This window comes from Rattus norvegicus, chromosome 1 (genome assembly GCF_021556685.1).
Source record: "Rattus norvegicus strain SHRSP/BbbUtx chromosome 1, alternate assembly SHRSP_T2T, whole genome shotgun sequence".
NCBI classification, from domain to species: Eukaryota; Metazoa; Chordata; class Mammalia; order Rodentia; family Muridae; genus Rattus; species Rattus norvegicus.
The window spans coordinates 169,312,050-169,325,417 of record NC_141534.1 but is presented as its reverse complement, the minus strand read 5'-3'; the positions used below and the strand labels follow the sequence as shown (position 1 = coordinate 169,325,417).

General features: G+C 41.2%; 1 protein-coding gene across 9 annotated transcripts in view; it reads right to left on the bottom strand.

Moving 5' to 3' along the window:
* Window positions 1–13,368, bottom strand: part of Stim1 (stromal interaction molecule 1) — a 162,588-nt gene that overhangs the window by 60,435 nt on the left and 88,785 nt on the right. For all 9 annotated transcript variants that reach the window (XM_087570765.1, XM_087570772.1, XM_087570769.1 and 6 more), the window contains 1 exon segment: window positions 11,098–11,228. In XM_087570765.1, coding sequence (XP_087426891.1) covers window positions 11,098–11,228 — 131 coding nt within the window.

The window sequence follows — 13,368 nt, the reverse complement described above, 5'->3', positions numbered from 1 at the left end:
ATTTATTAAGTTGTAAAGGAAAATAAAATTCTGCCCAATTAAAAAAAAGAAAGACTACCGTCTCACTAGTCCTCAGTGACATCACACTTGGTCCTCTAGCTGGTATACATACTTCTCAGCCCTCTCCCCAAGATAACTGCCCCTCCTCCTTCCAGGTTTATCTGAAGCACTGTCTCTTTTGAGTAGTCTTCCTTTGTCATTCTCAGATGGCTAATTTTCTTCTCTAGTCCCAAAACATGTTGAGTTCATAGGCTTATATAGAAGTTGGTTCCCAGGGATCAAACTCAGGTCATCAATCTTGGCTGATCCATCTCACTAACCTCAATCTCTTATCACAAAACTTGGCCTGGAGCTCACTATGTATCTGAAAGTAGCCAATTTCAACCTTCCAAATGCTGGTGTTCTGGGACTGTGCCACCCTGCCCACCAACAATATATAAAATCTTCAAGAATAAAGTGTGTCTGCTTTACTGGTTTTTGCATACCCAATATTCAGCACCAAATATTGGAACAAACACTAAATATTTGGAGAAGGAAGAGAGTGAGAAGGTGAAGAGAGAACAAAACAAAAACAGAGAGGGTCATTAATCCTCAATTGAAGCAGAATTGGAAGTCAACTCTCCCTAATATTTTTGATTCACACTGAACATGACATACACATAGAGACATGCGCAGAGATCTGCATAAACGCACAAACAAAAAATAGATCTAAAGGGAAGTGGGGTCCTGTGAGCTAGCTAGCAAGTTCTCCTGACAGGACAAATCAAAACACAGTTAATACCTAAAACAGGGGTTTTTTTCCTTTGTGTTAGATTCACCACTCCTAGCTACCAGGTGATCCTTGAAATCTTCCTACAACTTGGTAGAGCCCAGATTTTGCTTACATTACCAGCAACTTTGAGACTTCCATTTTACCTCCAAGCTGAACATACTGTTGGCCTAACCCTTTGCCCCTTGCCTTTTTGATCCTGAGTCAGTTTCCCTAACTCAGAATTTGTTCTTTTTCCTCTACTTTTTGTTACAGACACAGATGAATCTAAATGCAGAAAGACACATATCCCTACAAGCAAAAAATGATACATGTACCCATAAAAACACAAGGACTCTCATACACATAGACAGATCACATGACAGCAGTAGGATGCCATCAAGAAGAGACAAAGCAAACTCTACAACAAAGAAAGGAGGAAGGAAAACAACAGCCTTCTTAGTGAGAAAGAATTTCCCTGCCTGTCAAAGCAAGCCACCTTCTGGTTTTCCTGGAAGCATGAGGGAGGCCATCTGGGGGAGCTGCTGCCTCATCCTGCATCTGGCAAGTCACTGAGACAGATTGCAAAGTCTGCCTACTCCCTGAATGTGTGGCTCCATGTGTCTGCCAACTGGGACCCTTGCTTGTGTGCCAGAAGACCATGTATCTTCTCTACAGCACATACTGATGCTTCTTGAAACTCCCACAGCTCTCTGAATAGCAGCACTCTGGCCCTCAGACTGTACTCCTGTCAGCAGGTATAATCCCAGTATTCAGCTCTGGCAGCAGAAACGAGGAATCAGCACAGGTTCAAGGCTAGCTTGGTCTACCTAGTCAGTTCTAGATCAGCCTAAAACAAAACAAAAAAATATCTAGTGTTTCTCTATAAACAATTTCTATCTCTGGCTTTCTAACTAACTCTTGCCAAAGGCAAAGAATATCTAAACTAATCTTCAATTTCATAAATGAGTAAAGTGAAGCCCAAAACTACTTGACCTTAGAGCTAAAATAATGGGCTCAGGCCAGACTCTAAAGGTCATATTCAGACTTGGCTTTCGTTTTGTCTCGTTGTTTTGAGAAAGGGTCTCAGTGTGTGTCCTTAGCTGGCCTGGAGCATGACATGTGAACTATGCGGGCCTCACAGAAGTCTACCTAGACCTGCCTCCAAATTTCTGGTATAAGAGGTGTTAGCTATTGTCTTAGGGTTTCTACAGCTATAAAACACCACGACCAAAGCAACTTGGGGAGGAAAGGGTTCATTTCAGCTGCAGTTTCTCATCATACTCTTATCACCGGGCTACAGAGCAAGATCCTGTCTCAAAAACCAAAAACCACACTGGGACTGGAGAAATGACTCAGTGGTTAAAAGCACTTGCTGCTCTGACAGAGGACCTGAGTTCTGTCTAAGCACCCACATCGAGCAGCCCACAGTGATCGGTACCACCAGTTCCAGTGGACCCAGTGACAACTTCTGGCACCAGAAACACATGTGGTGCACATATATACATGCAGGCAAAACAATCTTACACATAAAATAAAATAATTGACTTTTAAAAATCCATGCATGGTTCCTACCTCCTAATGGAACTTGTAGTGTCTTGTAGGGCAGATGAGGATGAACTCAACACACACACACACACACACACACACACACACACAGAGAGAGAGAGAGAGAGAGAGAGAGAGAGAGAGAGAGAGAGAGAGAGAGAATGCCAAATGAGAGAGTAAGGGTTACTTCCCAAAGTAGGGGAAATTTTTCTTAGGGGGAAAAAACCTGTTACCTGTAAATCAGCAGTATTCAAGAAACATAATAACTTTCCTCAGGTAAACTACCATTCAGAAGTGCCAATCCAGTTGGTTGTCAATGACGGAACAGGAAGGTCTGCTACCGGCCTATGCTGTAGAGCTAGGACATCACTCACGATCCTAAAATACACAGGTAGCTCCCACAACAAAGAATTGTCTGGCCGAAATTACCAATTACAGTGAGGTTCAGAAACCTGATTTAGGCCTTGGTGATGAGAAAATTTTATAGGCAAAATGGAAGGCAAAGGAAGGCCAGGATAAATGTTCATTTATAACAAGAGTGCAATGGTGGTTTATAAAGAGCCTGCTTGGATATCAGCAGCATAGAGTAGGGGAACCAATACAACATAACGTGAACCATCAAATGATCCACAGCCAGATTGTGAGCTGTAAGAGTTTAATTAAACAAAAAGATAAGCTACTTGCTTACAGTTTAATAATCTTTAAATGCAGTTAGTAACTTCCAGCTCACAGACAAACTGAGGAATGAATGAAACCACATACGCAGTTGGCTGGCCAGGGTTTGGGCATGTGGTAGTGACACTCCCAGGCTAATGTACCCCCTTTACCAGATGAAAAGATGTGTCTTAGTAATTCCAGTATTCAAAAACACAGGTTTGACTTTTCCTCCCAGAAACCCTGCCCTCAGTGCAATCACTCAGAAAGCCTCACCATGTACCCTGGTGTCTTTGTCACCTCAGTATCCTTTGAAATGAGCTAGTAGCCTCGCTTTGCATGCACATTCCTGACTTTCCCATCCTTACTCAACTCCCTTATCTCACCACTCAATACCACTCAGTTTAGCACTTCATTAGAAACTGTTATATTTTTATGAGTTAAGACCCCACATCTGGAGCCAAAAGTAGACCTGACTCTGCCCCTTTAAAAACTTCAAAAATTGGGGTTGGGGATTTAGCTCAGCGGTAGAGCGCTTGCCTAACAAGCACAAGGCCCTGTGTTCGATCCCCAGCTCTGAAAAAAAAGAAAAAAAAATTTTCGAAAATTACAGCCTCTTTCTTCATTACCAATTGGTGGTAGCTTATGAAGTCCGTGCAAGGGTTAAATGACTGATGCACAGAAAGCCCTTGTATAATACCAGACACACAGAATAGACTCAGTGTAAGTTTTATGATTATTATTATCATCATCAGAAAGAATAGGTGCAAACAGGTCTATTTTCAAAATTTGGCTTTGCTACTTAGTGGCTATGTGACCTTAAGCAAAAAAAACTTTAACTTAGAAGGCATTTTCCCAACTATTTAAAGAGAATAATTATTTCCAGAATTATTATCAGAATTTAATGTATACGAAGCCACAAGCACAATATCTGGCACACAATCTTTGGTTTTTTCTCCCTTTCCTAATATGATGGTACAGTTACAGTTAGTGAGAGCTGGCCTCTACAGCAAGAAGTCCTAATTAGGTTCTGGGGATTTCAGTTAGTAATAAAGCACCCACCTGGCCTAGCCAAGCATGGATGGACATAATAATCCCCAGCACCAAAACACACACAACAACAATAGAAAAATCACCACAATCAACAAAATGGACTTCAAATTAGCCATCTCATCATACCATGACACCACACCATTCAGCACTGTGGTTGACTTGAGCCTGGCATGGGACAGGAAGTTGTCCATCTTTCCTCGAGTGGTTGGCACATTCCAAAGGAGAGCTAATATGACACAGACAAAGGGGTGGGAGGAACACTTGCTGAGAAGAGAAAGAGCCAGGAAATAGTCTGTAATGTCTATGACACAAATAAGAGCAGAGCCAGACCACAGTGATAGGATGTGTGTCTGAATCTAACAGCAGCTAAGGCCAGATCTGAAGGGATGGAATGTTAGGAAACACACAGGAGACACAGAACCGCAACCTAGTGTTGGAGATTACTTGCAGTACACACAGTAGGAGCTAGTAAGGAAGACACTAGTAGCAGGGCAAGCTTGTCTACAGTTACCTGGCTATAAGAAAAAGAGGCACAAGGCCTGAAGGGGAATATCAATTATTGATAATCATGGTCACAGGTGTTACATATAATCCTGCTACTTTCCTTCACCCAAATTAGCCCATACTAACTGCACTGAGCCCCCTCTTCTCTTCCTACATACCACTCCCCAACACATCTGAATTCCTGGCTACCTTTGGGTCATCACAAGTGCTCTCGCTGATAGTTCTGTTCAGGGTTTAGTCACACAGCCCAAGTACTTGGTGGCAGCCATCAATACTCACATCCTGTCATGACTTACCACACAGAAGGTTTTACACTGCCATGTAGATACTGAGAATCAAACCTAGGACCTCTGGATGGGCAACCAGTACTCTTAACCAGTGCACCATCTCTCCAGTCCCAAGGGATCCATTACTATTCTGTCAAGTCCAAGTATGTCTTTGTACCTTGTCTTTGTGTTTTAAGTTTCTCTAACCTTATGGATTTAGGTCTAATTCAGATATTTTATTGAAGCCAGACCTTTTAACAAAATATATTGGCTTCCAGAGAAGTAGTAGCCCCTAAAAACTCATGTCCTTGCTCCATTATGCCTGCTTCCTTTTTATCAACCACTCTGGAAAAAATAGTTTCATACATGTATGAAGTGAATTCTGATTACTGAAAACCATTATTCCAATCTCCCTTGCACTTACCTGCCCTAAGTTCCTTTCCCCAATTCAAGTCTTTTATTTTGTTTGGGTTTTGTTGTTGTTGTTTAAGACCCATTAAGTTTATCCAAGATTATCCATGTGCCCATAGGTTTGGAATTATCTCTTTGTGCCTGGTGGACTCCTCAGTGAGTACACATTGAAACAATGACTGCCCCTCCCCCAGAATCCACCAGTGGCCAGTAGTTCATCATAGGGCTCATGAGGCCTTCTCTGATCCATGCGTGACTGTTGATAAATGCATTTATTATTATTATTATCATTATTATCATTATTATTACTGTGTGTGCATGTTGGGAATGAGGTACCACACTGTAAATACACACAGCTTGTGTTTGGACAACTTTACTAAGCCAGTCTCTTCCACCATTATGTGGATTCAAGGAATAGAATTAAGTTGCCAGGCTTACACAACTTTTACCAGTGCCTTTTCCTATGGAGTCATCTCTCAGGAACTATAGGCAGTCATAGCTACAGTGAGGTCATAACTACAGTGGCAGTGGCCTGCCCAGGTGACAGCACTTTATAGCCCTTCTTCTCATCTCCTGGCCCTTACATTTCCCCCTTGACCACTTCCACAACAATGCTCAAGCCTTACAGGAAGTGGTGCTCCTGTCCTGTTTAGGGCTGAGCTCTCAGTCATCACCTATTCTCAGTGCCTGAGCACCCACGCATCTCACCCTTCACCCCTGCAAAGAGAAGCTGCTCTGGATAAGAAGTTCCAGTTGAGGCCGGAAGTACTCAAGGAAAACATTTTTTATTTTACATGACTAGATTAAGTTTTGGAGTTTGTGTATAGCCCTATAAATTTAATATATATTTAGACTTGTGGTAATAACTTTTACAACCTGGGTGTACACAGAGCAAAAAAATTCTGTAATCCCGACCTTGGCTATCAAACTCTCCCTGTACTCACAAACCCTAGTTCCTCTGGTCTTCTCTGCAGACTTAGTGACCTCACTTTACCTTCTCAGAATGCCATGTAAATGGACTCACTGTAATTTTTTTTGATACAGAATTTTTTTGATTGTAAGGCTTGCTTACAAACTCCCTATGTCCATGAGACTGGTCTCGACCTTGAAGCAATCTTTGCTTCTGCCTCTCCTCCTAAGAAGTATTAGGATCTTAGACATGCACCATCAAGCCAAAGTTCTCAGATAATTTTTTAGACTGGTTTCTTCCATTCAGCACAATGTTGTTAAGATTTATCTGTTGTGTACAAAAGACTTCATTTTTTTTTATGGTAGACATCCCAGTAGTCAGGAGGCTAAGGCAAGAGAATCACAAGATTGAGGCCAGCTTGGGTTAGTGACTTCCATGTCAGTGAGTTTGAGTTAAAAGTGACCAGCAACACCCACACTAACCCTTATAATGGCTGTTCCCACCCCTTGAGACACAGAAGGCCAAGCTTCTCCCCAAAGAGAGAAAGTCCAAGATCGGGGCCACAAAATCCACCAATCCCTAGCCTCCCTGGAAAGCCCCACCCACCCACCCTTCCACCCACCAAGAAATCTTATATAAAACCTGCCTTGGGGCCAAAGAGATGACTCAGTGATTAAGAGTATTGGCTGTTCTTCCAAAGGACATGAGTTCAATTCCGAGCAACCACACAGCAGTTCACAATGGTCTGTAACTCTACTTCCACAGGATCTGATATCCTCATTCACCCATACAAGCAGGCAGAACACCAATGTACATAAGTAAAAATGAATAAATCATTTACAAAATCTGCTTCCTGCTCAGTTCTCTGCTGCTTCTCTCCCAAGCATAAGCAGCCACCCACTGGTGTCTTTCTCAGTAAATCTCCTAGGATAAATAAAACTCTGTCAGGGAAAAAAAAACAACGAAGGTCCCAGTAAGCTGGCTCAGACATCACACCTGATAACCTGAGTTCAACACTTTAGACTCATATAGGTGGAAAGGGAGAACCAAGTCCTGCAAACTGTCCTCTGACTTCCACATACATATCATAAGTATACATGCATGTGGGTGTATACATTCATACACACACGCACAAGTATAACCAGAACATTTTTTTTAAAAAAAGAGTCTAGTCTAACTTAAGATAGTATTTTTAGAGTCTACCTCAGACTATCAGGATAATCTAACATTGAAGTAAATCTTTGCCCATAGATAATTTCATTACCAGCTAAGGACTTCCCACACTGCTAGCTTAGTAAAACCCTTGACTTACTAAGAAACATTCCTGCCAGGCATGGTGGTTCACACCTATAATTCTAGGACCGTGAAGCCAGAGTCAGGAGGGCTTTTGAGTTTGAGGTCAGCCTAGGCTACATAATCAATGTCAGGCATACCCAAGCTTCAGAGTGGAACTCTGTCTCAACAAAACACACAATGTTGGGGAATGTGGCTCAGGGGCAGAGCGATTACCTAGGATTCATGAGGCCAAACCAGAGAAAAAAATTTTTAAATTAGCACTGAGGTAAACTTTTCAGTTCTTTCAGTTATCTGAAAAACTTACCAATATGAGGCAGAAGAAATTGGGCTTTGGGGGAAGGTATACTAGGGATTAAGCTTAGTACTTCACATGCTAGCAAACTACCCCTGTGATATATATCCCAAGCTCTTTTACTAATTTTCACTCACTAAGTTACCTAGACTAACTCTAAACTCTGTAAGCCCAGGAAGGCCTTGAACTCACTTCTTTCCTCAGTGTTCCAAGTATCTGAGATCACAGGCTTGTGACACCACACCTGGCTTAAATGAGGTTTTAATAGTATATCCTTTTTGACTTCATGGGTAATTTGCACTATGCTTACACGGGTCACAAAAATCTGAAGTCTTTGACAACCACTGCAACCAGAATTTTTCTACACCACCTTTCCTTCTATTACCTCAGCCCTGCTATATCCACCTAACTTTCTAGCTAGATCCTGAACGCCACTCCTGCCTCACACACGTTTAGACAACTGAAGCACACACACTTTACTAGCTTCTCACTCTAGGTCTCAGATGACAAGTGACTGTGAAACCACACAATAGTGGACCTCTGACCCTAATCACAGAGGTCTGAGATTACAGTGAGAACAGGGGCAGCCCAGGCAAGGCAGAAGCTATGCTGAAAAAGAACATCTCACCACTGGTGAGAGAAAGTGGCTGACAGCTTTTGTGTTATTTTAGAACAGTGTGTGCTGATGAGATTTTTGTTGTGGTAACATTCCTCTAGGATTCCTCTAAGAGAACATTTTCTTCCTTCTCTTTGACAAAGCAATTCAACAGAATGTAAAAAAGGAGGAGCATTGACAAAGATGTCCAGAAATTTGCAAATCTTGTATTATATCAAGATTTTTTGAAATAGGGTCTCACTCTTTAGACTAGGCTGGCCTCAAATTCACAGAGATCCTCTTGCTTCTGCCTCCCAACTGCTGTTATATTACTTTTCAAAAAATAATTTATTTATTTTATGTGTATGAATATCTGTTTTCCCTGCATTGTGCCTGTGGCAGTCAAGAGGGTGTTGGATCCCCTGGAACTGGAGTTACAGACAGTTCTTAGTCCCAACATGGCTACTTAGAACCTAACCCTGATCATCTGTAAGAGCAAAAAGTGCTCTCGCCCATCTCCCCAGCCCTACTATATCATGTTCTTGGTTGTTGAGCTCCCCATTCTCCAGTCTTTGGGCAATACTAGAACAATGATCAGGATATCTCTAGACCTCTTCCCTAACAGGAACATGGGTCTATTTGCTTGGTCCCCTGAAGGCCAGTAATGATCAAACTCAATAAATACTTCAGCCTGGTTGTGGGCCCCATTTTCCTTACCAATTTTTAGTTCAGTGATTTTCTACCATGGTTCCTTTGTTTAACCAAACCAATCCACTGTGCTTCTTACTACATCTATACTTTATCACTCTAGTTCTCTACAACTCGGGTAAGCCTACCACTTCTATTCTATTCAAATTTTACCTCTCTTTCTCCTTAAATTCCTTAGACATTATTGATCTGTACAGAAGAATCCCCTCTACCAATCAATTAGCAGACTGATGCTTTCTATTTGTCCTGTCTTCAGTGACAGAGAAGTCAATGTTTAACAAGCCAGTCTCCTCTACAGCAAAATATCTCTAAATATTAAGCAATTCTTTATTCTAGAAGAATATGCATGGCTTTTAATTTCCCACATTGGTCCTATTCTACATTTAAAATAAAGGAAACAATACAATATATAACAGCATGGGCTTTGAAATCAGATATAGACCCAAATCTAGTATGTATCTTTAAGTAAATGTTTGAACTTTCTAGCATCTCAGTCCCCTAATAATAAAACTAACTTCTGAAGACTATTAAGAAAATTAGAGTAACTACACAAAGAGCTTAATGCTGTCTCACAGAGAGTAAGAGGTAAATTAATGACAACTAGTTCCAGTTTTTATTAGCATTTGCTGTAGAGAAGTTCTAATGCAGCCTTGGCCAGACTTAACTTGAACTCCTGATCCTCTTTCCTCCAGATCCAGAGTGCTGTGGTCACAGGACTGAACCACATTATTAGCCAGTTTGTCATTTTCAAAATCTGACTCCTCAAATCCTTCTGTATTTGAAGTCAAACATATTACTTCAATGTCAGGGGTTTGATGTGATAATTGACCAGTCTCATCATTGAGAAATGATTAGATCACAAAGACTCGGACTTACCAATGGACTCTTGCTCTGGTGGATTAATAATATGATGATATTTTGGAGAAGTGGGGCCTAATTGTAGGAAATACTTTGGCATGTGTGGGTAGAGCCTAAGAAGATATACCTTGAACTATGACACTCTGTTCTCTCTGCTTTCTAGTTGCCATGATGTGCTCCTAGAAATGATTAGTCTGCCTAACTCCAAGCCTGGAAACAATGGAACTGACCATATCTAAAAGTTCTCAAACAGTGAGCTACAATAAATCCTTCCTTCTTTCAGTTAGTTTTCCAATATTTTGGCATAACAACCAGAAGCCAGTCATTTCTTTTCCACACTCGTTTCTTCACTAGCCTGTAGTGAGAAAAGAATGTATCTCTTAATCTGTCTTCTTACTACCCTGTCTCCATACCTAGCACAGAGTAGGACACAAACAGATATGTAAGATTAATGAACTGTGTTAAATGCTACTCGTTGGTTCACAGTCTTTAGCACTCATATCACTGCTCTCTGGATAGTCTCCTGCTGTTCTAAATCATTCTGATGATGTGACATCCAAAACTGGACACAAAACTCAGAGGTAGACTACAAAAGTTAGAGACCAGGCTTCTCTGCCTAATGCACACTAAGTCACTACTGAATATTTAGCATGGTCTGGTAGCTTCAACAAACTGCTGGCTTGTGTTGAGCTTGAAATAAGAACCCTTCACATGATGATCTTTTACTCTGGCTCTGCTGACCTGGAACTACAGTAATGGTACAGTCAAAGGTACAATAGTAAGACAGCTCTTTTTTTTTTTTTAAGAGTTTTCTTTCTCTAGTTCTTATTAACTGGCTCCCATAAACTGTCTTTAAAAATAGACTGGCCACCCTAAGATTTGCTTCTTCCTCCAAAATAAGAATATAAGACCCCAGAAGGTGGGATCTAACTATTTTTGCCTTCTTTCTCACACACCAACAGAAGGCTGAATAAAGATTAACATTCTCTTTCCACAGCAAGACCACATTAAAGACCCAAGGAAACTAGACAGACCATTGGAGGAATCCCTTTCACTCCCAAATAGTTAAATTAGTATTATGCTATCACCAGTCAGCAAATGGAGACCTGTTCTCCTGGGCATCATTCCACCTGACGGGAATTAATTCCTGAAAGGCAACAAGCAGAGGCCTCTCGCCACACAGATTAGCCTAGGCAGCTTTCAGGGATCATTTCAAACAGAGAGACAAGAGCCACAGAAGGTAAGAAAGATTACCTCATCACTTTCTTCCACATCCACATCACCATTGGCATCATCATCCATCAGCTTGTGGATGTTGCGGACGGCCTCAAAGCTGAGCTTCTCATCTTCACTGTGGCACAGGGGCTTGTCAATCCGGCAAAACTCTGTATGGAAAAAACAAAGGACAACATTACTCAGAGCTGCTACTCAGCCTCCACCAGCCTCTTGTGTCAGCAATCTTAGCTTCCAGCTCCTCACTCCTCATAGAAGCATTTTGATCAATTACATATACAGTGACAGAAGTGTATCATCTAACACAGAAGTGTATCATCCGACCTTTACCTGTCTCTTGGAAACTGTGTTGAGCTTTCCCATACAGAAACAATGCTTTATCATTCTGATAGCTCTCCAGCAGGCAAGTCTAACAGACTAGGCCTACTCTAGGATGCTGACAACAGCACAAAGAACGAACTCACAAGTCAGAGTGGAAAATCAAAGGGACAATATATACAGGGAAAAGGCTGTACTCACTAATAATCAAGGAAATACATTAGTTACATATAATTATTGGTCAAATAAACAAATGTAAATTCATATAATATCTCTGGCACTAGAGCAATTTGAATGTCTAACTAAATGGCATAGTTTTCCTTTTTGTTTACTTTGTCATTAGAAACACATCCATCAACCATCACCCAACTAGGGAAGCCTCTCACATCACTAAAGGTAGGTCCTTTATTGTCCTTCCTGTCCTCCAGTCTAGTCTCTCCAGACTTACCGTCAGTCCTGCTATAGCCTGCCCACAGGCCTCTGAGCCCATCTAGAGACTCAGCCTCTTACTTTGCCACTAAAGGTACAGATAATGCTTTCATAAGTATTATGCAGATTTATAGGCTTTTTAAAATAATGGAATAGTTTACCAGGCACTAGTGAGCAAAGGTTTGAGGCTGGACATTCTAAGGTCATCCAGCACTTTCCCCAAAGACCTATAGCAGCTGCAAGACGGCTGTATTCCTACCCACAGGCTCTGCTGTGTAACCTGAGCAGACAGACAGGTGACCTTCACTGCTGGCATTCCCTAGCAAAGAGGATTAAGGGGATGAGGCTAAGAGAGGACAAAAGTTTGATGTCCCACATAGTGTTAGAATTGTATCCAGAAAACCATGTCAGCCAAAATTTACAAATAACTCCTTCATCTGAGCATTTCCTTGTCCTCCCTGAGACCTTTTCTGTATCTTCCACACAGGCGAGCTTTCACAGTCATCTGGAATACCATGAGAGATCCACTCAGTTATCAATACATTTCTTACTACAATGAAAGAATCCTGAATTGAATACAAACACAAACACCAAAATCCCATCCTTAATCAATTATAAACTACGTGACATTAGACAAGTGATTAAACCACTTCATGTCCCCTTTTCTCACACACAGTTATGTAATAATCTGCTAATGTACCTTTTGTGAGAATTACATTAAACTGTACGTATGGAAGCACCTCTCAGGCTAGGCCTGGCGTTGGCCACGAATGATAACAGAACCTGAAGGCAGAATCAGGAACACTGGGAGTCTTGACTACTTAGGGAAACCAAAGCCAGGCTGGATGATATGAGATCCTGTTGTTACATAAAAAAAATTAATTTAAAAATAAATAATAAACTGATATTCAATACATTTTGAGTATTTCTTTCTTCCTTCCCATTCAGCAAGTGAATAATTTCTATCTTCACATAACTGATTTTTCCTGACAGAATTAGAAAAATCAAAGAAGCCTCAGTTCTATCTGAATTAACTAGTCCTATCACTTAAATCATAGCTTTTTAAATTATTGGTTACATAACTGAATGTGGGAGTTGAAAAGCAAAAGGTGGAAAGACAAAAAGGCTTGGAACAAGCAATGACCAAAAATTAATTCAAAATAAAATGCATAATGGATCTGAGGTGTTACCATGCTGTATTGTGCAACTTTACTGCAGCCTTGGTTCTGAACACAGGGCCTGCTGACTTTGCATAGTGCAGGCCATCACACCACACAACATCAAGTAACACTTGCCTGAAAATACCTCAGCTCAGATTTCAGACTTAGGTGGAAAGAAGGGATGAGACAAGGTCTTGCTATAGAGCTTGGCTAACCTGGAACTCATTATATAGACCAGGCTGGTCTCAAACTCAAAAAGATCTGCCTGCCTCTGCCTCCAGAGCGCTGGAATTACAAGTGTAAACCTTATTTTTTGAGACAGTCTGTCACTGAAACTGACGTTCACCAATTCTGCTGGGCTTGGTGGCCAGCCAGCCCCAGGCAT